Source organism: Plodia interpunctella, chromosome 4, assembly GCF_027563975.2.
Source record: "Plodia interpunctella isolate USDA-ARS_2022_Savannah chromosome 4, ilPloInte3.2, whole genome shotgun sequence".
NCBI classification, from domain to species: Eukaryota; Metazoa; Arthropoda; class Insecta; order Lepidoptera; family Pyralidae; genus Plodia; species Plodia interpunctella.
This window is the reverse complement of record NC_071297.1, coordinates 196,837-220,605: the sequence shown is the minus strand read 5'-3', so window position 1 is coordinate 220,605 and position 23,769 is coordinate 196,837. Positions and strand designations below refer to the sequence as shown.

The following is a 23,769-nucleotide window of genomic DNA, read 5'->3' as shown; positions in this document are numbered from 1 at the left end:
GTACCAATGTCTACATTTACATTCAAATTAAAACATGAATGTGTGTTAATGAAAATGAGAGAGATAAGTAGCTTGAAACCAAATTAAATAGGTAAATCACAATGAAGCTGGATATATATAGAATAATACCTTGTTTAAAATAAAATCAAAAACTTTCACTTGACTTTCAGCTACTCAGAAAAATACATGGTAGTTTTTGGTATTTCCTAGTGGGCACCTATAAAAGCACATATGAAATAACTTATATAAAGTGAAGAATTGTTAAAATGTGTATGATAATCTATGTGTATTGTGACAGGTGTGATCCGCACGCTGACGCCGCTGGACCGCGAGACAACGCCGCACTACTGGCTGACAGTGTGCGCGCAGGACCACGGCCTAGTGCCCAGGCACTCCTGTGTACAGGTGGAACAACACTTTTCTATTGTTTCAAAAAATATATAAATTGTGTAAAGTGTACAGTCAAGCATTATTAGGTAATCTTACAATATAGTCAAGCTCATATTATAGAGTAGATTCTTATCTTCATCGAGACCTACGTGATCTTGAAATTTCTAGACTTTGACATTAAGCGATTGCTTGGATGCAAGCGAGGCTGTAGAAGGTAGAATTTTTACATGTATAAAAAACAGAAAATAATGTATGCCATTAAACTGTGTCAGGTGTACATCGACGTAGAGGACGTGAACGACATGGTGCCGTGGCCGGAGCAGGCTTCGTACGCTGCTGCCGTCCCGGAGAACTGCCCCGGCGGCACGGCGGTCGCCGCGGTGCGCGCCGTCGACGCCGACGCCTCGCCCGTGCCTGCTAATGTCTCCTATTCCATAGTAGCTGGAAATCCGGACGGGCTATTTTCCATTGATGAGATGACAGGTGAAACTTTTTGAAGCGAATTCAAAGAGGCTTATCATTGTAACTCTCGTCGCTCATTCAGATTAATCTCATAACTCCACGATACCTTTAGCAACTCTTCGAAGTAACAGTTACATAACTTCCACCAATGCTTTTAGAATAATTACGATCAGAATAGGAGTAACTAGCTGTTGTTATAATCGATTCTATAAATTTTGTTTGCGAGCAGGTGAAATAGTAACGACTGGGCGGACACTGGACAGGGAAGCTATGGCATCGCATGCTTTGGAAGTGCAATGTTCAGATGGCGAGTTGTCCACGACGGTCCGCGTGCACGTGACGCTGACTGACGTCAACGATCACGAGCCGACGTTTACTCAGCGCTCGTACGAAGTGCGCGTGCCTGTGAGAGAGGCGACGGCACATGACCACAGTTTACCCCAGGTACGTTAATATTCCATTGTAACAATATGCATGATGTTGAGCTTATGAAGAGTGTCATGTAGTTCCTTTCATTTAAGTATTAACAGTTGAAATAACCATAATCACTGAGCACTACAAAAAAATTGCAGATTTTTTGAGAACCTTCACTATCAAAGAAAAATTTGAGAAATAGTAAGTTGGTTTGTGTCGTTTGATTCAATTAGTGGTGTGTGTAGTGCAGTGTGCGTGTGTGTGTGCAGGGTGACGCGGCGCCGCGCGACGACAGCGTGGAGTTGGAGGCGAGCGAGGACGAGGACGACGCGCGCCTCGGCTGGGACGCGCTCGACGACCAGCCCGAGGCGAGACTTCATCTCGCCACGGTTTGTAGTTTCTCGCTGAACTTATTTTGAAAAAAAAAACATATTCAAACAGTTACATAATTTTCCTTTATTGCAGAGCTCTCGATTAATTAAACTCTAATAGGTGAATAAAACCTCCCTTTTAAGTGTCGTTGTGGCTTGTATGATATAAACATGCCATATCTAACCAGCCGTTTGTGAACCGGAACCTCTCTTTAAATTTAAATGCAACAGCCGCAGTCAAGAGGTTTTTCAGGCAAAGAGAAAAGGCCAAAGAAGAGTTCATAGAGTCCCTTTCAGAATAAGCTATGCACTTTTAACTAAAAGCACTTATCATACCGTTGGACTTGGTTGATTTGGAACAAAAACGGCTTCAGTATCTAGAAAGAAAAGGTATTTTTAGACGACAAGGGAACAGTAATTATGATTTTCTTTGTATTATTTATTCATATTAAAAAGAAAGCATAACGTAACGTGTCAGGTGGTGGCGCTAGACGCGGACGCGGGCGACAACGGCACAGTGCGGTACAGCGGGCGCGCGCGGGGCGCGGCACGCGGGCTGCTGCGAGTGCACGCGCGCTCCGGACGCATCTACGCGGCGCCCGCGCTGCCGCTCGCAGCCGGCGACGTCTACGAGTTGACGGTAACATATCATGTTGTTTGTATTGTAAGTCATGCCGATATGAAATATGCTTCATAGTACCCACATAGACTTAAAAACTGTTACGTCAATTTTTAAATGACACTGCTCTTAATTATTATGATCTTAAAATTTAAATATTTATTAGGTAAGTAAGATAATTTGATCGACAGGAACCTTCCAGAACCACTCTATTTAATAGTGAAAACCATATAAATCATATCAAACAATTGGCAGCACCAACATTTTTTCATTATTTTGTAGACCTGTGTGTGTACTTATGTAAGATACTCTCCAGCCATCTGTACTCTACTCTGAATCTTTTACTATCCAAGCTATTAGTCTCTGAAATGCTTAATTTTATGAAATTCAATCCGCTTAGCTGCTCCAAAAAGACATTCAAAGGATATTAATCACAAATTCAAATCATTTATCCAGAAATTAGACCTTCACAGACACTTTTTCTCGTCAATTTTTATATTCATAGTTATTTCTCACAAGCTACAAAGTACTGGCATTTCGGAACGACCACTGCTGAGAAGAAATGCCGAAAGAAACTCATTTAAGCAGTGTTGGTCCCTATCATGCCAGATCGGCTTACCATTATTGTTTCTTACAATGTTTTTTTCTAATAATTATATAAAAATAATATTAATATTAAGCGTCTGTGCTGCCAGAGGGAATTGGTCATCTCGTTTCTCATATATTTTTATGTAAGTCAAGTTTGAATAGTCAAAAGGTATATTAAAACAAAGTCAAAGGTATATATATATATCAATGTGAAACACAATTAACTTACATAAAAATATATGAGAAACGAGATGACCAATTACTGATATAGATGACGAAAATATAGTTTTGGAAATTTTTGTCCGTCTGACTGTCTGTTTGTCTGTCTGTACGCGCATCACTCGAAATCTACTGGACCGATTTACTTGAAATTTGGTATGTTACCTACATACCTTATTTACCGAATGGATTACCGAACGAATTGAATCAAATATGTTTACCAGTCTTGCAGAATACGCGATAAAAAAATTACTGATATTTTGCAATGAAATTCACGTGGACGAAGCCGCGGGCAAAAGCTAGTTTATATATATATTTATTTATAAGTTCACCCTTTTCTGTCATCCTCTCTAACATACCTAAAGGTATGGTGGAAGAGATTACTTAGGAATAAGCCTGCCATTGGTCCATATGTATTTTTTGTACTGCTATTTTGTTTTATAAATACATGTCTAGCTGATGTTCTAAACCTCAGGCTCAGGCTAGTTAGTTAGTTGGACTGTATCTGTGTATGGTTACGCAGGTTCGAGCGTGCGATGGCGGTCCGCGGCCGCGGTGTCAGAAGGCGCGCGCGACGGTGCGCGGCGTGCGGGCGCCGGCAACGGGCGCGGCGCCGCGTGTGGCCGCGCTGCCGGCGCTGCAGGTGGCCGAGCTCGACGCGCCCGGCTTCCTGCTCGCCGTCGTGCAGGCCTCGGATCCCGACGGCGACCAACTCTACTACGATATAGTTGGTACGTCTCGCATAAAATAGAAGAATGATTGTAACTCCTACTTGGTGCTTCTTTTTGCTCCAAATAATTATTCATTATGTATTTTCTAAAACAAAACGTGAGCAGTGGTGACCAGTTTTTGTAGCTGATACGTCTTTTAAACTTTTATTTAAGTACAGTTTTTAATGTGACTTTTCTTGAATGTTCAGATGGAGATGAACGACAAGAGTTCCACATCGGTCGCGAGGACGGGAGCCTAGTGCTGGTACGGGGGCTGCTATGGGAGCGGCAGCCGAGCTACAAGCTGAACGTGTCCATCAGCGACGGACTCTACACCGTTTACACTTCGGTAATCAGTCAACACCATGCAAAAATACACCATTTGTGAAAATATCAACTGTCTATAAGAGGAGAAATGTAGTCCCGTTCACCCTTTGGGTTCGGACTCAGAAATGTATAGTCGAGAAAATTGTAGCGATTGATGTTGTAGCCCCGTTCCAGTACTGCAGCTTCCGGATCTGTTCCATACTCCCGTTGTTATTTCTAGCCGCTTAAGATTCCGGGCCGTGCTGCTAGTGCCTTTTGAATTTCCAAGCCGATTTTTTTAATCTATGAATTTTTTGGTTCATATTTGTTAGTAAATTATACCAGAGAGCCCTAGAAGAATAATCTATCTTTATTTAGTGAAGTGTCATATTATATAGTAAAATAATCTGTGACGTTGCCTTGGCACATAGATAAAAGAAAAATATGGAAGAGACAACATTTTATTGCTAACTTGTAATTTCTTACACCGATCGTACATAAGGCAACATTCATAAAGGACGTCGATGGTCGTAGGTGAACATCACGGTTATAAACGACGCGCACGAAGGCGGCGTGTGGTTCTCGTCTCAGTCGCTGGTGGTGGAGACGTCGGAGGCGCGCGCGGCGGGCTCGGCGCTGGCGGCGCTGGGCGCGCGCGGCGCGGGTCGCCTGCTGTACGGACTGCAGGCCGCGCGCGCGCCCGCCTCGCTGCCGCTGTTCCGGCTGCACGAGCTCAGCGGCGTGCTCGAGCTCGCCAGACCGCTCGACAGGTAGTCCACGACTTTACTTTGGTGTAGCTTCATGTCAGTTTTGTGTATATTGAGTCCGTGTTGTGTATCGCTAATTCGGAGTTGGAGCTGATCTCCTATTAGGAAACCGGGTTAACATACTTTGGCATGTTTTATCTCATTGAAAATTCTACTTAAAACATATAATATAAATTCTCTCTTTCGGTAGTTAATTGTTTTCGCATATAAACCAGGGAAAGCGCTGCAATTCACGAGCTAACAGTATGGGTACGAGACCAAGCGCCCCGAGCGTCGCGTGCATTTGCGCGCGTGAGCGTGCTCGTGCGCGACGACGACGAGCACGCGCCCGAGTGGGGCCGGCGGCTCGCGGAGGCGCGCGTGTCGCGCAACGCGCCCGCCGGCGCGCTGGTCGCGGCGCTGCAAGCCGCCGATAGAGACGCTGGAGATAAGGCGAAGGTCGTCTATTCATTAGCTGGAGGTAAACTTATTTCTTTCTCTAAATATTTACTTCATTATTCATTAACTAGATAAATAAATGAGATAAATCATTACATTATTATTCCAAAGTCTTTATTTTATTATTTTTTGATCACTAGCATCTGTGACTCTCTTGACTAAGTTCTTCCAGGCAATATAATCTAGTGCTCGCTTTAAAGACTGATGGACGTTGCGGCGCGTAGAAGTTCTTACGATGTCCCAACCTTATACTCCATATCGATTCGGTCATGAGTGTCTCAAAATATTTCCGTTAATGAGTTTGCCATCTTGATCTCCAGTTTCAATCATATTTCGTGAGACATTTGATTTGATAATTCTAGTTTTTGACTTGTCATTCCAAATTTGGAAACTTCTATATACATTGTGGATATGAAGTAGAGCTCTACTATTCTTGTATACGAGTATACATTGAGTATTGTGTACTCGACTCAGGCGACGCAGACGGCGCGTTCTCAATAGACGCGGCGCTGGGCGAGGTGCGGCTGGCGCGCGCGCTGCCGCAGCTGGGCCCGCGCGAGTACACGCTGTCAGTGCGCGCCGCCAAACCGCCGCCCGCCGCCCGCGCCTCCACCCTGCCCCTGCACGTGCTCGTCGTTGAGCCCCACGACTCCCAGCCCAGGTCGGGTCAAATCGTTTCACGCAATTGTTTTCACTATTTCATGTTTACATCGAGCAAGACTATGGTCGATTGCTGAATCATCATCAAATATAAATTCAAATTCAAAATTCTTTATTCATTTTAGGATGATATACATCACTTATTGACGTCAAAAAAATACTTAAACTAAGTCTACTGTCGACTTCCAAAGCGCAGGTGAAGAAGAAGCGGCGCAACAAACTTCACCGCGACCTTTTCTCCAAAGACGTCAATTAACAAATGGAGGTGTTGTACATAGACAATGACATATTACTCATATGTCTTATAAGAAAATTATTTTTTTTACGTTTTAGATTCTTGACCAATGATGTGGTTTGCGAAGTATACGAGAACGAAATGCAAGGCACCGTGCTAACTACGGTCGAAGCACGCAGTGCGACATCCGTGTGGTACTCGCTGGAGGGGGGAGAGGGTCTGTTCAGACTGAACCCCGCCGCCGGCACGCTCACCACTGCCGCGCCGCTCGACTACGAGCAACGGAACTTCTACAATCTCACCATCACCGCTGACAGCATGGTACAGATGGTTATTTCTGTTTTTCCTAAATATGAAATGCCTGATTTATGCAACTAAAACAAGGCGTGCAATCAAAAGCATTTTTTCCAAACCAATTGTTTTTACATAAGCAATCAAGTATACGGGTTAGTTTAATTCTCTTTTAATCATGTTTATACACGATAATATCTAGCAATAGGTAAAGAGATATACGACGTAACTTTACTATTGTTTTATTTTAAAAGTCATAAAATAATAACTTCAGGGTGGAGGCACGGCTCGCGCGCACGTGTCCGTGCACGTGCTGGACCGCAACGAGTACGCGCCGCGGCTGCAGCAGAGCTCGTACCGCGGCCGCGTGTCGGAGGCGGCGGGCGCGGGCGCGCTAGTGGCGCGTGCGGCGGAGCACGAGCCGCTGGTGCTGGCTGTGCTGGACCCGGACTCGCCCGCGCACCGCCAGCGCGCCTTCGAGGTGCTCGAGCCCGCCGCCGCCGCGCTCTTCCGCGTCGACCCCACCACCGGCGCGCTCCACGTCCGAGCCAAACTCGACTATGAAACCGCAGCTAAACACGAGTTTACTGTCAGGGTAACACCGATGTCTTATTTATTATTGACTTTAATTTACGTGATATGAGCTTGTTTGTTACCTAAAATAAACACATTGTATTTATTTATTCAGGTCATCGATATGGGCATTCCTCGCCTCCCGTCGGATAGTGTAGCGAAGGTGATCGTAGATGTGACGGATGTAAACGATTGCCCACCAGTATTTGAAAGTTCTATGTATGAAGCGAGCGTACTTCTCCCTACGTCTGAAGGAGTGTTTGTCGTGAAAGTGTCGGCAAGAGATCTCGACATGCCGCCTGGCGGTGCGCTGAAGTACGATGTTATAGAAGGTGACGAAAATGGCGCATTTTCGCTAGCACCTGATGGGTCGTTGCGCGTATCCCATATTGGTGCGACAGAACTAGCGGCCGGTAACGCTCTGAGACTCAAAGTACGCGCCTCTGATGGGCAGTACGCTAGCACCGCGCGGGTGGATATACGTGTGCGCGAACTAGACAACGCAGGCCTCGCCTTTCAAAAATCTGACTATTATGGCTCTGTGATTGAAAACTCTACTAAATCTACTACTATCGCTGTTCTCAATGTACTGGGAGCGGCATTGAACGAACATATAGAATTTAGTATTCTCAATCCCGTCGAAGGTTTTGAGGTTAGTATATTATCGAATCCAGAATTTCGATGCCCAGTTATTTGTATAATTGCTACTAATTTTTAAATGCATTCATAATTGTATTTTGGTTTATAGGTGGGCTTGAGTTCAGGGGCAGTCCGGAGTACGGGTCTAGCTTTAGATCGCGAGGAAAAGGATTCTTACCTCCTATTGTTGCAAGCTCGCGCCGGAAGACGCGTAGCTCGCGCACGTCTGCACGTCACCGTATCCGACGTCAACGACAACTGTCCCGTGTTCGTGGAGCGGCCGTACGTGGCGGCCGTGCCCGCGGGCGCGCCGCCGGGCACGCACGTGCTGCGCGTGCACGCCGTGGACGCCGACGCCAACGACAACGGGGAGGTCCGCTACGAGATGAAGCGCGGGCACGGCGAGCTGTTCCGCGTGGACCGGCGCTCGGGACAGATCTCACTGAAGCAGACGGTGGACGCGCACAACCAGCTGTACCAGCTGGTGATCGCGGCGTTCGACGGCGGCATCCCGGCGTGCGGCGCGGAGGCGGGCGTGGCGGTGCGCGTGTGGGGCGGCGGAGCGGCGCCCGCGTGGGAGCGCGCGCACGCGACGCTGCGCGCGCGCGAGGACGCGCTGCCCGGCGCCGCGCTCGGCCCGCCGCTGCGCGCGCGCTCGCCGCTCGGAAGACAACTCATCTACACGCTAGTGGCCGGCGAGGATACATCCAACTCTCTCTTCGAAATTCATTTCGACGCAGGTCAGTACGCGAGCGCCATATTGGTCTTATTATTAGTTTTATGGTTGTAAATCACTAAATACACTACAACATTTGTTATGTGGTTTGTTCTTAATTAGAGAAGTAGATAGTTTAATCCTGGGTTGGTCTAAATCAACTAATAAATATTTAGTTTATTACTAACACGTCGATTTTGTCCCGCAGCACCCGAAAGAGGCAATAGTCCATGTGAGTACCGCTCGTGTCCGCGATCGCACTTCATATTCATGTCGCACGTCAGATTGGTTTTCTGTAACTGAATGATTGGTTATATACTTAGTCATAAATATCATTATTACATTAATAATTCCCAATTTTTTTCTAATGGTATTTACGAAAACTGATTCAGAAACAGTTCATACAATGTTTTCTCAAAAAATAAATCTCGGACTGACCACGAACATATTCACTAACAATTTTTGCCTAGTGTCTTCATCAATCACCCACCCCATTGCTTGGGATGTACAAACGCTTGAACCAAGCCTCGTAAAGCTTTGAATCATACAAAAAACTAACGCTACCTTAGTCATGTGGGGATCGAACATGAATAGTGTCTCAGGTTGAATCTTGCCACAAAATTTTGAAGCAGATCAACCGATGGAGCTGAAACTTTGTACATATGTTTAGTTTGGATGACAATGCATTATTATGATGCCAGCATCACACTGTCATTGATAAGTTTGTCAAACTTTGGAAGAGACGCTATACATTGCAAAAAATAAAACCACTCATACTAACTACGCAATGTTCACGCATTCGCGTCGGCGTATGTCTGAGTTCGGCGACAATGTGGAGCTGGCATGACAAGCGTGACCTGATGGTGCTGCAGACTGCTCCGCGGTGCACTGCATGGATATGATTTTTTGTCACACATTGAATGCAATGAGATCTTTCTGACAACAATAAAAGCTTGTGTCAAAAATTAAATTTTTTTAAAAAAACTTTTTTTACTTTTAGCGTAGTATCTAAGTAAAACTTCTATGTGTGCTTAGATACTATACTATTTTACTATAACGCACGATAAATACCTATAAGTGCAGCTTTTTTTCGATTCACTTCACAATATAATCATTTCACATCATCAGGGATAACACATCATTGTAAAACATCAACAACCTTGCAGGACCAGTCGCTGACATTAACAACATCGTTTGTTAAACTACATACTTTTAACGTCCCTTCTATAACACAAAGATCTTGTCCACGTTTTTATATCCTTCTTGTCTCTACAAAATACCTATTCCCAAAACTATCGCGCAGGAGGTGTGAGTCGCAAGGATTTACTATTTCTATGGATGGGCAATTACATGCGTTAGTGTGTCAGTGTATGTATATAAATAACTCAAGTTCAAATAATAATTTGACCATGTACTTTATTGTTTGATTACATTGTTATATTGCTGATAAAAAAATGATACTAAAGTTTATATTTAAAATAAAAAATAAATTAAAGGAAAAAAACTTTTTGAAAGAAAAGCTTTTATTTAAATGCTCCAAAAATAAGAAAATAAAATTTTCCTTTCAAATTTTAACTATCAACTTATAACCTCATTATACAAAATTGGTATGATCATAAAAGCTTGTTGCGAGGTTTACTCGTGTAAATAAACTAGTACATATTTCATTAAGTAACTACTTATAGGTCATTTCGAAATGCTAGTAGTTTTTAGCTTTGGTAAATATCATTTAATTTAGAATATGAAAATGTGCCTGTGAAGGCCTAATTTCTGAATAAATGATTTGATTTTGATTCAATACATTACACAATATTCAATACATACACACAAGTGTTATTTTATGTTTTCATTGTTAAGGTTGTTGATGTTCTACAAAAACACCGAATCAACTTATCAGACTTACCCAAAGTGTAAAAAAGCTTCACAATCGTCGAATGAATATAATATATACGCGTAAAAACGAATAGCACCAAGACATAACTAACGCACTTTCGTCGGAAAAACTTGCGATTGGTCGTTTCAAGTCTTTGTCACGTTCATGGTCTGCACTGTTGCTCACGTGGTTCGAGTTTTACATTACGACGATTATACAAGTATTTTGTTGAAACTTATAGGCGTATTGGTAGCTCGCGCGCCGCTAGACTACGAGACGAGCCGGTCGCACTCGCTGAGCGTGCGCGCGACGGACGGCGTGACGGGCGCGTACGCGGACCTGGCTGTGACGCTGCTGGTGCAGGACGTCAACGACTGCGCGCCCGCCTTCCTGCAGGACGTGTACCACGCGCAGGTCTCCGAGGCCGCCGCCCTCTCCCATCTGGTGCTCACGCTCACCGCAACCGACAATGATACAGGTTGTTACGCTAGATGAGCTTTCGTATAGCTTTCTTTCAAATTCTCTATTAAAATTGATAAACCTACCGTTGTAGAAATAAATAAAAGTTTTGAATGCTCTGAATCCACAATTTTGATAAGCTTTGCATAATTAACTAATATCAATAAAATATTTGATTGCACTTAGATGCCAATGGAGAAGTAACGTACTCGATGACCAACATATCCGGCGAGGCTGAGTCAGCGTTTAGTATCGATGTCTCGACCGGCGCTGTGCGCGTGGCGGGCGTGCTTGACCGCGAGCTGACTCAGGACTACCATCTGCTGGTGACCGCGACCGACGGTGGCCGCCCGCCGCTGCTCACCACTGCGCATCTCTTCATCACATGTAAGAATAATGATATAATAAATATAATTTTAATTAAATAGCCTAAGTCAAGACAATTTATAATTATTTCCTTAAAGAACGAAAGTTTAAAAAACACAATGTTGTTTCTTATAGTGGAAGACGTAAACGATAGTCCACCTCAAATGGAGCGCAACATCGTATCAGCTATAGTATCGAGTGAAGCAGCGCGCGGCACCGCAGTCGCTCGCGTGGCCGCCTGGGACCCGGACGCGCGCGACGCCACGCGCCTGCGCTACGCTCTGGCCGGCAGCAACACTCACACCTTCACCGTGCACCCGCGCACAGGCGTGCTATCACTAGCTAACACACGTGCCTGGGCGCTAGGCAATTCAATGCCACGCTCGCTCAACGTGTCCGTGTCCGATGGCGCGCACGCCGCGTTCGCTCGAGTGAAGCTAGCGCTCGCGGCCACCAACCGCGACCCGCCACATTTTCCCCACCTCGTGCATGAGGCGCGTGCGCTCGAAAACCAACAGCCACCAGTACTGCTCACTACGGTAGTTGTTCACTACTTTCCTTTAGATAAACAAATATTTACTACCACTGTAAATTTATTTATACGACACCCACTCACAAAGCATCATATTCCATTTTTAAACTTAGACGTTAAAAGTCGAACTAAAATGCGGGCGAAAATATTAAAGCTTAATTAAATATTAAGAAGAAATGTAAAACTTACATCATTCGGCAAATCAAAAAACAATTCTCGTTATATCAGAAGGATGACGGCGATGACAATTCTTAAAAAAATATTTGTAAAAAGAAAACTCATAATTGTTGTTGCTAGCTGAATGCAGACTTCCATCGCCGGTCACTCTTAAATACAATTTTTATTATTATTTCTCATGAGGCTCTTCGGATATCTAATGATATATCGACATGTCGTCGTCTAGTGACCGTATTGAAGATATAACGTCACCATGGGTTAACGAAAGTGCACGCGCTTTAATGAATAACCTTATGCCTTCTTCTTATTTCATCCTTGTAGGCAGGTGTCATAAGGCACTATTCGGAAGAAATTACCATTCTCAACTCGGGTGATTAACGTCCTCGACTTCGTCTTGGGTTTAACACATCGCTCTCGTTGAGATCCGCTACTTTCTTGCCTCCCTGAATAATCTACTATCACACAAACTTATTTTTTACAGGTAAAAGCTTACGACGAAGATCCCGGCGAGTACGGTGCCGTGACCTATTCGATACCTTCAGCGTTACTTCGAGAAACGTTTGCGATTGACGCGACTAGTGGCGCGCTCACCACGCGTGTGCCGTTAGACCGCGAGGCGCGCGCAGAATGGGAGGTGCGTGATTCCATACAAATATTTTAATATTTAGGATAAGGGGTGGTGCAATAATATAAAGTCACGGATAAAATAACACTGTTTATTGAACACGTCACTTCACCAAGTCGACACGAGTAAGAGCAAAAATTTGTGTCTATGTGTGTGTATATGCAACTATATACAATACACCTACAATTATAATAATTGTTTATTACATAATATTCACTTCTTAATCGAAAAATAATTCTTAACAACGAAATGGCCTCAAAATTATTAAAACAAATGTAATTATTGTTGTATACAGGTACCTGTGATGGCGAGCGATGGAGGCGGGCTAGTGCGGCACACGACGGTGCGCGTGCGCGTGCTGGACGTCAACGACAACTCGCCGGTGTTCCCGCACCGCGAGTACCGCGCGGCCGCGTCCTGCGAGCGCGCGCCCGGCGTGCCGCTGCTGGCCGTCACTGCGCTGGACGCCGACGCCGGCGACCACGCCAAACTGACCTACTCCGTGTACGAGGGAGAAGTCCGCTCCGACGCCAGCGGCCTCTTCGCGGTCGATCCACATACGGGCGCGCTCTCGTTTGCTCGAGACGCTACTGCATTCGGTACGTTTCTTTTTACAGGTTTAAAAATATATTAATTTATTTTTATTTCTACAACGTGTATTCGATGGTGATTTTATATTTGGTAATTGGAACATTGTGTAATTGGAATGTTGAATTTGAACATTGTGTCATTTTGTAATTGGAACAGCTTCGCGCGCGGTTCAAGTGTGGGTTAGAGCTCGCGACGGCGGTGGGCTGGCAGCCGAGGCCCCGGTGTCAGTGTTCATCCTGCGCGCGGGTGAGCCGGGCCCGCGGCTGCACGCGCCGCCGCCCGACATCTTCCTGCCGGAAGACAAGCCGCCCGGCACGCTGCTGGCCGAGCTGCGGCCGCCGGACGCGTCCGACTCCGCCGCGCCGCGCTTCCGCCTCGCGCCGGGACTGTGGCCGCGAGAACTCTTCGCCGTCGACTCTGCGGGCCGGCTGCTGCTCACAGGGCAACTGGATCGAGAAACAGCTTCGGAACATATTATTGGTATATTCATATTAATATATAAATAAATGCACAAATAATTATTCCAACAAAGAAAGTAAATGAGGTCTTTTCACTACGAGACATGAAAACTATACACGAATAATTTTACAGGAATAATAGCGGAGGGCACAGGCAGCCCGGCGCCGGCGACGATGGTGGTGACGCGGCTGCACGTGCTGGACGTGAACGAGCACGCGCCCGTGTTCCACTCGCAGCCGTACGTCGTGCACCTCGCCGAGAACGCGCCGCCGCACACCGCTTTAGTGCAATGTACTACGTATATCATTACTTGAGTTTATTATTTTTATATTTTAGTTTCATAATTTTATACATTTATCATCTCACTTCTCCTTCACACATCTTCTTCGAACGAGCGTATATGGAAGTATGTATATAATAAAAGTAAATATATTTGTCGTATTTGAAGTAAAAGTGGCAAGGTGTCTCAAATGACACTTTTCCAAAGATTCATTATTTTAACCTTACCATGTTTTATTAGAACTTGTAAAACCTGTAGAACCTGTAAATAATGGTATTGAATAAAAAGTACTTTTGGTAGAAAATGGTCATTGTCACCTATTTTTGTTTGATCAGTGATGGCAGAGGACCCAGACGCAGGTTCGAATGGCGAGGTGCGGTTTTCGTTAGCGGCTGAAGGCGAAGGCGCGGACGCGTTCAGCGTGGATCCGTACACGGGCTGGGTGACATCGACGCGCGCGCTGGACCGCGAGGCGCGCGCGGAGCACCGCCTGGCGCTGCGTGCGAGCGACGCGGGCGAACCGCGGCGGCTGGCGCGCGGCACGCTCGTCGTGCGCCTCGTCGACTACAACGACTGTCCGCCACACTTCACACAAGACGAATACCACGCCGAGGTATACTATCTCAACATATTTCACGTTGCGTTCATATGTTCCTTATCACTTTTGTCAGGAACACGTGTTCATGAAATTTAGAAAGATGAATAAAACAACCATAAATAAATAAATATTACGTAATGCTAAGTGTATTATAATTCTATTATAACAAAAAACAAATGTTTTTATGTGAAGCTTATAGGACCGGTGATAGTTTTCCTATAAAATAGATCATGTTTGCTACTATCATATATTTTTACCAGTCTACCCACGTTTACCAGATAAGTTAAAATTAGTATAATTGCAGGTTCGCGAAGACGCCCCGGGCGGCACCGTGGTGGCGCGGCTGTCGGTGCGCGACGCGGACGCGGCGGGCGCGCCGCTGACATACTTCGTGGCGGACGGCGACGCGCGCGCGCGCTTCGCCGTGCGCGCGCCCGGGGAGCTGCACGTGGCGCGCGCGCTCGACCGCGAGGCCGAGCCCGACTACTCGCTGACGGTCGCCGCCACCGACGGCAAATTCACCGCCACGACGCGCGTGCGCGTTCGCGTGCTCGATGTCAATGGTCAGTCCGTGGTTTTTACTCGACGTCCGTAGATTGGTAAATCGGACCTGTGTAAGCAAATCGATATCCAGTTATGAATCTTCACAAATGAATTAAACACAAAAGGGCTTCTTACAGCTTATCATGGTTTAGTGGAATCTATACCTTTTTTATCATATGAAATTTTAAATATTTTATTTTATATTTTTTAGTTTTCCATAGATACATTTCGATATATTTATAATCCATTCATTTCATTATTAATAATTGAATCATTATTACACGGTTTGAGGGGGGCTTACCTAATTTTTAGTATGAATGCCATTCTTATAAATTGAACTGAGTTGCATTGGAATCGTTCTGTAAAACTTGATGGTAAACTTAAATAAATAAAAAACTTATTTCAGCTTAAAGCTTACTTGTGACGAAATACAGTTCCGGGTGTGATTTTGGAGTTTTCCTTCTCCTAGACAGGCTGCAAGCCGATGCTATTGACGCCCATCTCACCAAATTCAATGTAACGACTGCTTCACATTTCATTTACATGTTTTGGTGTTCTATAGCAAAAATTAAGAACTTTTATTCGCATAATACAGTAAAGACAAAGAAGACTTACTTTCGCTTTTATAATATTATATTTTATATAGTTGGAATTCATAATGTATGTATAACTTACATACATTGTACTCATGTTTTTTTACAAATATTGTATTATTTCTTATTGAACTGATTGTAATATTGTAGACAATCCACCGTACTGCCCGCGGCACCGCTACGTGAGGCGACTGCGGGAAGACGCCGCCAACGGCACGCTGGTCATGGCTCTCGCCACTGCCGATGCTGACCAGCCTACCGAGCCGCAGTTGCGGTTCTATCTTACCGGAGATAATGCACACCACTTTACTATGAATAAGGTTGTTGATGTTTTTTTTTTACTTCGACGAGATAATTAAATTAAACCAAATATTTTATTAACTTGAAATGTATTTCACAGGAAACTGGCGAAGTTACCGTAACCTCGGAGCTTGATCGTGAATCTGTTGCATCGTACAAACTCGTCGCGCATGCGCAGGATCGAGAACGAAACGAGTGGGAATGCAGTTCGGAGCTCCAGGTCACGCTCGAAGACGTCAACGACAACGCACCACGATTCTCCAGCGACACCTATAGCGTCACGCTACCCGAAGACGCCGATGTCGGCTCTCTCGTTGCTAAAGTGCACGCCACCGACGCTGACCTCGGCGTGAATCGTCTCATACAATACGCTTTCGTCAACGAAACTCCCGGCTTCCATATAGCACCGGACAGCGGCATCGTCACGCTGCGAGCGCCGCTCGACCGTGAGACCCAAGCCGAGCATCGCCTTGTCGTGGTGGCGAACGACGCGGGCCACCCTCCGCAGTCCGCTACCGCCACCGTGCGGCTCACCGTCGCTGACGTCAACGACAATCCACCGGAATTCGAATTCCATCAGTACCGTGCCACCGTAGCTGAAGTCACCTCGCCTGGCAGTGAAGTGTTGCGCGTGCGCGCCACTTCACAAGACGCCGGTGTTAACGCTGACGTTTACTACTCTCTCGTAGGTGGAGATGATCGCGAAGACTTCGCTGTAGACCGATCGAGCGGCGCGCTCACCGTCTCTCGCCCTCTTGACTATGAACGCCGCCGTGAATACATGCTCACCGTCCAGGCCGTGGACGGCGGCAGTCCGCCTCTCAGCGACCTCGCCAGTCTCAACATCACCATTACCGATAGCAATGACAATGCACCTGTTTTCTCCCAGGCGTCTTACGAAGCTCGCGTGCGGGAGGATGCCGCCTTAGGAACAAAAGTGCTGCAGGTGATTGCAGATGATGCAGATTCGGGGGCGAACGGTAGAGTCATATATTCTATTGTTCGAGGTGACCCAGATGGACGATTCTCAGTAGATGGCGACACGGGCTATGTATCAGTGACCGCCCCGTTAGATCGCGAAACTGTTGCTCTTTACAATTTGGAATTGCGGGCACGAGACCGAGGCTTACCGACACTAGAGACTACTTGCTTGCTGCGCGTGGAGATAACTGACGCTAACGATAATCCACCTCTCTTCGCGCAAAACAACTACACGGCCGTCGTACCGGAAGATCGTCCCTTAGGACACACTATACTTAAATTTGTTGTCACGGATGCTGACTCTTCACCTAATGCAGCTCCATACACGTTCGATTTTCAATCCGGGAATGAAATGGGCACATTTCGTCTTGAGCCTGATGGATTTTTACGTTCAGCTACGCGGTTTAACCACCGTATCAAGGACCGTTACACGTTGCAAGTGCGCGTTTTTGACAATGGAGCTCCACCACTTTTCTCAGACGCATGGGTATATATAAAAGTGATCGAGGAATCACAGTATCCTCCGGTAATAACTCCCTTGGAAATAGTCGTAAACTCATACCTAGACGAATTTCCAGGCGGCATTATCGGCCGCGTGGTTGCATCGGATCGCGACGCATACGATACTCTCGTGTACAGCATCTCGCCCGTGGATGGTGCGCCTTATCCACCTACAGATCTTTTTACTATCGAAAGCTCTGATGGCACACTTCGAGCCGCACCACGTCTTGATGTCGGTGAATACAGATTAAATGTTACAGTGGGGGACGGCAAATTTTTTGGATTCGCCATAGTTAGAGTGACAGTGATATTAATTTCTGACGAAATGCTCGCGCAATCTATTGTTGTTCGTTTTCGGGAAGTGACAGATCGTGATTTCATATTGAGCCATCGCAAAGGATTCGTGCGAGCCATAGCTGAAGCTACCGACCGTGAGCCAAGTGATGTCATCGTCGTCAGCGTACAGCCTTCCGGCGGCGACACGAGCGCCGAACGCAGCAAGCGGCAGGTGGCTCGAGATCTAGACGTAGCTTTCGCGGTGCGTGCGCCGCCCGCCGCGTTTCTGCCCGCGGACGCGCTGCGACGTCGGCTGCACGCACATCTAGAGCGTCTCGAGGAACGCACGAGACTCGTCGTTGAAGAACTGCTACGTGCCTCATGTGGAGGATGCGTACGAGGCTCTTGCGGCGAACGCGTGCGATTACAGACTGCCACGACGCCGATTACCACTGACGTATTCACCCTGGTTGCACCCACGCATAGTCTGCGTGGCGAATGCATATGCTCGCCAGGTTTTGGCGGCGAACGTTGCGATCGTGCTCTAGAATGCGTCGGTGAACGATGTTGTTCGACGGGCGATTGCCGCAGCCAGCCGGCTGTGGCACACTTCACTGGCGAAGGGTACCTGCTGTATCGTCTTGAGCGTGGCGTGGTCGCGGGCGAACGGCTCCTGGATGACGAATTATCGCTGTCGCTACGATTCCGCACGCGGCGCGAGCGCGGCACGCTGCTGTGGGCGGCGGGGCGCGTGGACTATGCTGCGCTAGAGGTGGCGGAAGGCTACTTGCAGTTCCGACTGGAGTTGGGCGCGGGCCCGGCGCTGGTGCGCGCCAGCGTGCCGGTGGCCGACGGTGCGTGGCACGAGGCGCGGCTAGAGCGGCGGGGCGGCGCCATGCGGCTGACAGTGGACCGACGCAGCGCGGCCGCGCGCACGCCGCCGCCCGCTGCGGTGCTGGATGCGGCCGACCGCCTTCTCATCGGTGCCGCGCTCGCCAGGCACGCGCATGCCTCTGCACCTGAACAGGTCCGTTATCTAACTTCACTAGAATGTTTTCTGTCCTTTGAACCATTAACCAACAATGACTTATTTGTTTCTTGTTCTTCATCCATTTATTTATTTCTTCACCTGTTTCTTGTAATAAATAAATAAATGAGTGTATAAAAACTCATTTTTTGTTTCTTCATTAACTTACTGAAAATTATAACATCTTCATCGTCTATCGACGTATCGTAGTTGAGGGTTTATAAACCCTTATAATCTCAGTTGCATCGGTCTAATCACAATTATTTTCGAAACGTCTAAATGCGACTTCATACTTATAGTACGCACTTGCGCAGGTGACTTACGGTTTCCATGGCTGCATGTCAGACATCCGCCTCGGTGGCGCAAATGGTGAACTACCACTGGACGAGGGAGCGACGTCGCGCGACGGTCGCGCCACACTTGCCCGTCGCGTGCGCGTGCGCGTGCTGAGCTCGTGTCCGCCTCTGCCGCCCCCGACGCCGTGCGCCTCGTACCCGTGCCTCAACGGCGGCACGTGCCGCGAGACGCCGCCTCTGCCGCTGCTCGAGGACACTCTCGACTCCACCAACGAGGCCGACGCCGGCGAAGGCTTCACTTGCACGTGTCACTCGCGCTTCCTGGGTCCCCGTTGCGAAGTGGACTCGGATCCGTGCGCGTCGGCGCCCTGCTTGCACGGCGGCGTGTGCTCGGCGGCGGGCGACGGGTTCCAGTGCGCATGCGCGGCCGGGCTGGCGGGCGAGCGCTGCGAGCGCGGCCGCTGGTGCGCGGCGGACGTGTGCGCGCACGGCGGCGCCTGCGAGGAGGGCGACTGGGGCCCGTCGTGTCGCTGTCGCGGCTACTACGGCCCGCGCTGCCAGTTCGATGTGGACGAATGCGCCGGCGAGCCGTGTCTCAACGGTGCCACCTGTCTCAATGAACCCGGTTCCTTCCGTTGCCTTTGCCCGCCCGATAAGACAGGTATGTTTTGATCGTTGAATTTTTTTACACTTCGTACCTGAAAAGAATGAGTTTAAATGAACCGTCCTAATTAAGAATAAATTGTTTCAAACGAAACCACCGAGTGCTACGATAAATCGATACATATGGTAACTAAACTTTCACGAGTGTAATATTATCTGTTCACAGGCATGAATTGCGGCAATCCCCTATACTCAGACGCGGTGGTGTCTGGAGGAGTCGCAAGCGACGGAGCGCGGGCACTGCGCGACGCTTGGCGCTGGGCGCTGGAGGAGCGCTGGCCGCTGGCGGCGCTGGGCGGCGCGCTGCTGGTGCTGCTGCTGCTGGCGGTGGCGCTGCCGCTGGCGCTGCGGCGGCGGGCAGCCTCGCGCCGCACCTCGCTGCAGCTCAACAGCCGCGCGCTGGAGAAGCTGTCGCCGGCGCGCTCCAAGCTCTCCAACCTGGAAGCCGTGCGGCGCGAGCGCCCGCTGTCGTGCGCGGACTCGCCGCCGCTCAACAACGTGGACACGCTGCGCAGCTACGGCTCCGCTGGGGATGAGCTCGAGGGAATTCCGCGCGATTACCGCCGCAATCTCAACATCGACACCACCGACCGCAAACCCTGGTCCGAGCAAATGCATTTGCAGACCTTCGTTGATAATCAAATTTATAATGGTCAGTGTTTTGTTTCGTTTTCGTTTGGTGACATTTAGTCTTATTTTTATAAGAAGAGCTAATTCTATCTGAATATTTTTTCCTTATCTTTCTTATAATGGAAATTATATTTGGTTATAAATTACATGAAAAACAAAAACAATGAAAACAGCATCAAAATCCATGGCGTGGTTTGAAAGATGAAAGCTTAGAAACAGATGACCGTCTTCATACCTATTTGACAATCGTTTTGATATCTTGACAGATCTAAAGGGCAGCGGCGGACGAGCGCGGCCGCGGTCGCCTGGCACTCGCCGGCCGGTGCTGGCGGCGGGGGCGGGGGCGGGGGCTGGGGCGGGGGCGGGGGCGGGCGCTGAGCCGCACATGCTGGGCGGGTACCACTGGGACTGCTCGGACTGGTGCGGCGGCGCGCTGCCGGGCATCAGCGAGGTGCCCGGCTCCGAGCGTCCAGACTCCTCCTCCCCGCCCCGCTCACCCCGCTCGCCCCGCTCACCCCGCTCACCCCGCTCGTCCCGCACGCCGCCGCACGTCCGCCGCGCGCTCACAGACACCGACACGGACTCCCCGCGGTTCCCTGACGGTACGTAGGCTCTTTAGCATCGCTGCGCCCATGGGCAGGGATGTAAGGGTAGAATATTTGAATTATAATCGAATTTGTGTACTATTTAAGTATTATACTACAATAGAGATAATGCGGTGCTCTTTCAGCGTCGTCGTACTTGCTACACCCGGATGAGTATCTGCCGCGCGCCGCGTCCGACTCGGAACAGTTCCGCGCCCGATGCGTGCGCGAGCCGGATGCCGCCAGCCTCATCACTATGCTCGGTGACTTTATATTAATACATTTCTACCTATATTCTGTATAAAAATTGAGAGAACCTTTAGAAAATCTTTATTTGCAATATAATGTAAGATGAATTTGATATTAACAGGCAGGACACATAACAATGATGACAATGGTTTATTCCAGAGGAACGCAACTCCCTGCTGGGCGGGTCAGCGGGGTCCTGCAGCTCGCTGCAGTCAGCCAACCTCTGTGAGATCGAAGAATCTGAGGCGGAGGACTCGCCTCCTCCCCCAGCCGCCGCGGCCCCGCGCACGCAGACCGATGTGTGACGCCGGCCGCGCGCGCCCGCGCCCGCCGCGTAGCGCAAAGACTGACTAGCGTTAGGATCGTGTACATAGACGGAGTCACGAGCGCGACCAACACGTTGCTAAAACCATGCACCTTCATCTGTTTACCAGATTTGTGGATTTTTATTTGCAAAAGTGTAACAAAACACCAATAATAACAGTTCTCAACACAAATTAATTTATATTATGTTATAACGAAGTTGGTGCAGAGCTGTAGTGATCAAATGTATATTAAACAAATCTACTAACAGATATGCAGACACGAATGAAATTGTATAGATAATATTAAAATGTATGGAAATTAATTTAAATTTAACTGAAAACTTGGAATTAAGTATTAAAAGTCTTCGTGAAATTATTAAATTATTTACAATTACAAGTAAATACCATGTACAAGCATAATAATTTTCACGGCTCGTCGACATGACTTATACATACGTAGTGAATATTGACCAAGAGAGGACGGTGTAAATAACTATGCAGCGCGACTGGTGGATGAATAGAAAGTGTTGTTAAAACTATAATGGTGCTCTGATTTATAGGCTCATATCATAAAACTTTAAACTGTGCATTTATATTATTACAATGGGAATAATTTCTCCTCTAGATTTTAATTAGTAATAAGCAATCTATTTTTATATGTATAAAATAATAATAACTTGTAGCGGTGACGTGACGCGCCGGACGTCGGCCTCTTGTGATAGCTCGTCTCTTCCGCGCTGGAGCGTGCGGCCGCGGCGGTCCGCCCGCCGACTTCGGCGGTCCGACCGCCACAAACTCACTCCCCATAGCGCTAAGCTCCCGAATTCATTAGCCTGGTGTCTTCGTTTGTACCGTATCGGTATTTTTACAATGTCTGTAAAGTGATTGTTAGCGGAGCATTGTCATTGTCTCAAATCAAACTGTATAAACGGGTTTCCATCACTGAGGTTTTGTATTTAAGTGACCCACCCGTATAAATAGTTTTATTAGTGCACTCTGACAATCAGAACATATTAGTCATATTGTTTTCTACTAAAAAAATAATTTATTTATGTTGTGTAAAGTTTGACACGACTAATAAAAATATCAAATATTTATAAAATTGTTTCTTTCATATCCTATTGTTAGGACGCATATCTTTTGGAGTAGATAGAGCGTGAAGATGTAACAAACAAGTTTATTTGTTAGACAACTTAAAAAAATCGACGGCTGAACCTGAAGAGTCACCGCATAAAAATTCATCATCTTATTTGTATCACTCTTGACAGAGTGGTCGCGGTCAACATGGTTTTTGATTCTGGGAGGCAGTTGTAGCTCGCCGTACGATGTCCCGCCATCTCTCCCTGCTTGTAGTCTTCCTTGCACTTGTGTGTATAGGCTCCCCCACCAGCGACTTCACTTGGTCAGTCCATCTCATTGGAATCCTTCCGCGTAGCCTAGAGCCTTCCACCTTGCCTTGGACAACGAGACGTTCGATCGAGTCATGTTTTCGTCTCGAGATGTGACCAAACAGCTTAAGTATGCATAAAAATTAGCTATCGAATTAAAAAATACCGCATCCAACTCGGTTTACCCGTTGATGAGCTACGGTGCCACGTTTACAGACAGCCAGACACACTTTTAACACCCGGTCAAACTTATAACACCCCTCTTTTTGCGTCGGGGGTTGACAAACAAACATACTTTCACATTGATAATACCTACTTACTTAGCTAACCTAACCTTATATGTCCCTGTAAATTTGGCAGGAAGGTATAATATGGATAGGAACGTCCGCTGAGAAAGGAATTTTGGAAATTCTTTCCCTAAAAGCGTGGCGTTTTTTAGCCTTCCCGCGATATTTATTAACTCCGAACCCGACACAAAACCGTGAAAGTAGGTTCGTTTGTTTGGCAGTTTATACCTCTTCACGCTTTATTTACTTAACAAATCTTGAAATTTCACATATCAGTCGCATGAGTACGAAGAAGGGCAACCAAAAAGTGTCATTCCCGTGGGATTTGCTAGGAATGACTCTGCAATATTGCATTGCTTTATCTATCCATTCATACAGTCATGCATACAGAACAAAGCACTTCTAGCTTCCAGCCCAATAATTACCATTAATTTTCCATTGACAAACATAGAAGGTTGCAGAAGTACACCTGAATCGGTCATGCTTTTCCCATAGCCTGTAGCATGTTTGCGCGTGTCCAGTGCTCAGATTTGTTTAGTTTCCAATTGGGAGAACTCTTCACACTAACACAACCAATCTTCTTGAAATTTTGCATAGGTACATTATAGTTTAAAATATGGAGGACATTCATCCCGGAAATTAAATTTTACCATGGAAAATTTACGCGGGCGAAGTCGCGGGAAAAAGCTAAATTCAAATTCAAATTCAAAATTCAAATTCAAATCATTTATTCAGAAATTAGACCTTCACAGGCACTTTTTATCGTCAATCTTTAAATTTATAGTTATT

General features: G+C 47.0%; 1 protein-coding gene across 2 annotated transcripts in view; it reads left to right on the top strand.

The window, feature by feature from the left end:
* Positions 1 to 22,407, top strand: part of kug (kugelei) — a 37,522-nt gene extending 15,115 nt beyond the window's left edge. The window contains exons 5-35 of one of the 2 annotated variants that reach the window (XM_053744537.2): positions 299 to 405; positions 663 to 873; positions 1,082 to 1,296; positions 1,536 to 1,655; positions 2,116 to 2,277; positions 3,587 to 3,794; positions 3,983 to 4,122; positions 4,614 to 4,849; positions 5,062 to 5,306; positions 5,759 to 5,945; positions 6,278 to 6,500; positions 6,745 to 7,065; positions 7,159 to 7,695; positions 7,792 to 8,422; positions 8,606 to 8,629; positions 10,512 to 10,748; positions 10,916 to 11,116; positions 11,231 to 11,634; positions 12,286 to 12,438; positions 12,725 to 13,028; positions 13,177 to 13,500; positions 13,612 to 13,770; positions 14,095 to 14,372; positions 14,662 to 14,920; positions 15,644 to 15,813; positions 15,894 to 18,578; positions 18,893 to 19,535; positions 19,704 to 20,189; positions 20,434 to 20,769; positions 20,898 to 21,014; positions 21,160 to 22,407. In XM_053744537.2, the coding sequence (XP_053600512.1) occupies positions 299 to 405; positions 663 to 873; positions 1,082 to 1,296; positions 1,536 to 1,655; positions 2,116 to 2,277; positions 3,587 to 3,794; positions 3,983 to 4,122; positions 4,614 to 4,849; positions 5,062 to 5,306; positions 5,759 to 5,945; positions 6,278 to 6,500; positions 6,745 to 7,065; positions 7,159 to 7,695; positions 7,792 to 8,422; positions 8,606 to 8,629; positions 10,512 to 10,748; positions 10,916 to 11,116; positions 11,231 to 11,634; positions 12,286 to 12,438; positions 12,725 to 13,028; positions 13,177 to 13,500; positions 13,612 to 13,770; positions 14,095 to 14,372; positions 14,662 to 14,920; positions 15,644 to 15,813; positions 15,894 to 18,578; positions 18,893 to 19,535; positions 19,704 to 20,189; positions 20,434 to 20,769; positions 20,898 to 21,014; positions 21,160 to 21,305 (10,469 nt within the window). In that variant the 3' untranslated portion in view covers positions 21,306 to 22,407. The remainder of the gene's footprint in view (positions 1 to 298; positions 406 to 662; positions 874 to 1,081; positions 1,297 to 1,535; positions 1,656 to 2,115; positions 2,278 to 3,586; positions 3,795 to 3,982; positions 4,123 to 4,613; positions 4,850 to 5,061; positions 5,307 to 5,758; positions 5,946 to 6,277; positions 6,501 to 6,744; positions 7,066 to 7,158; positions 7,696 to 7,791; positions 8,423 to 8,605; positions 8,630 to 10,511; positions 10,749 to 10,915; positions 11,117 to 11,230; positions 11,635 to 12,285; positions 12,439 to 12,724; positions 13,029 to 13,176; positions 13,501 to 13,611; positions 13,771 to 14,094; positions 14,373 to 14,661; positions 14,921 to 15,643; positions 15,814 to 15,893; positions 18,579 to 18,892; positions 19,536 to 19,703; positions 20,190 to 20,433; positions 20,770 to 20,897; positions 21,015 to 21,159) is intronic. The other variant, XM_053744538.2, reaches the window with a different exon arrangement.
* Positions 22,408 to 23,769: the final 1,362 nt, after the last annotated feature.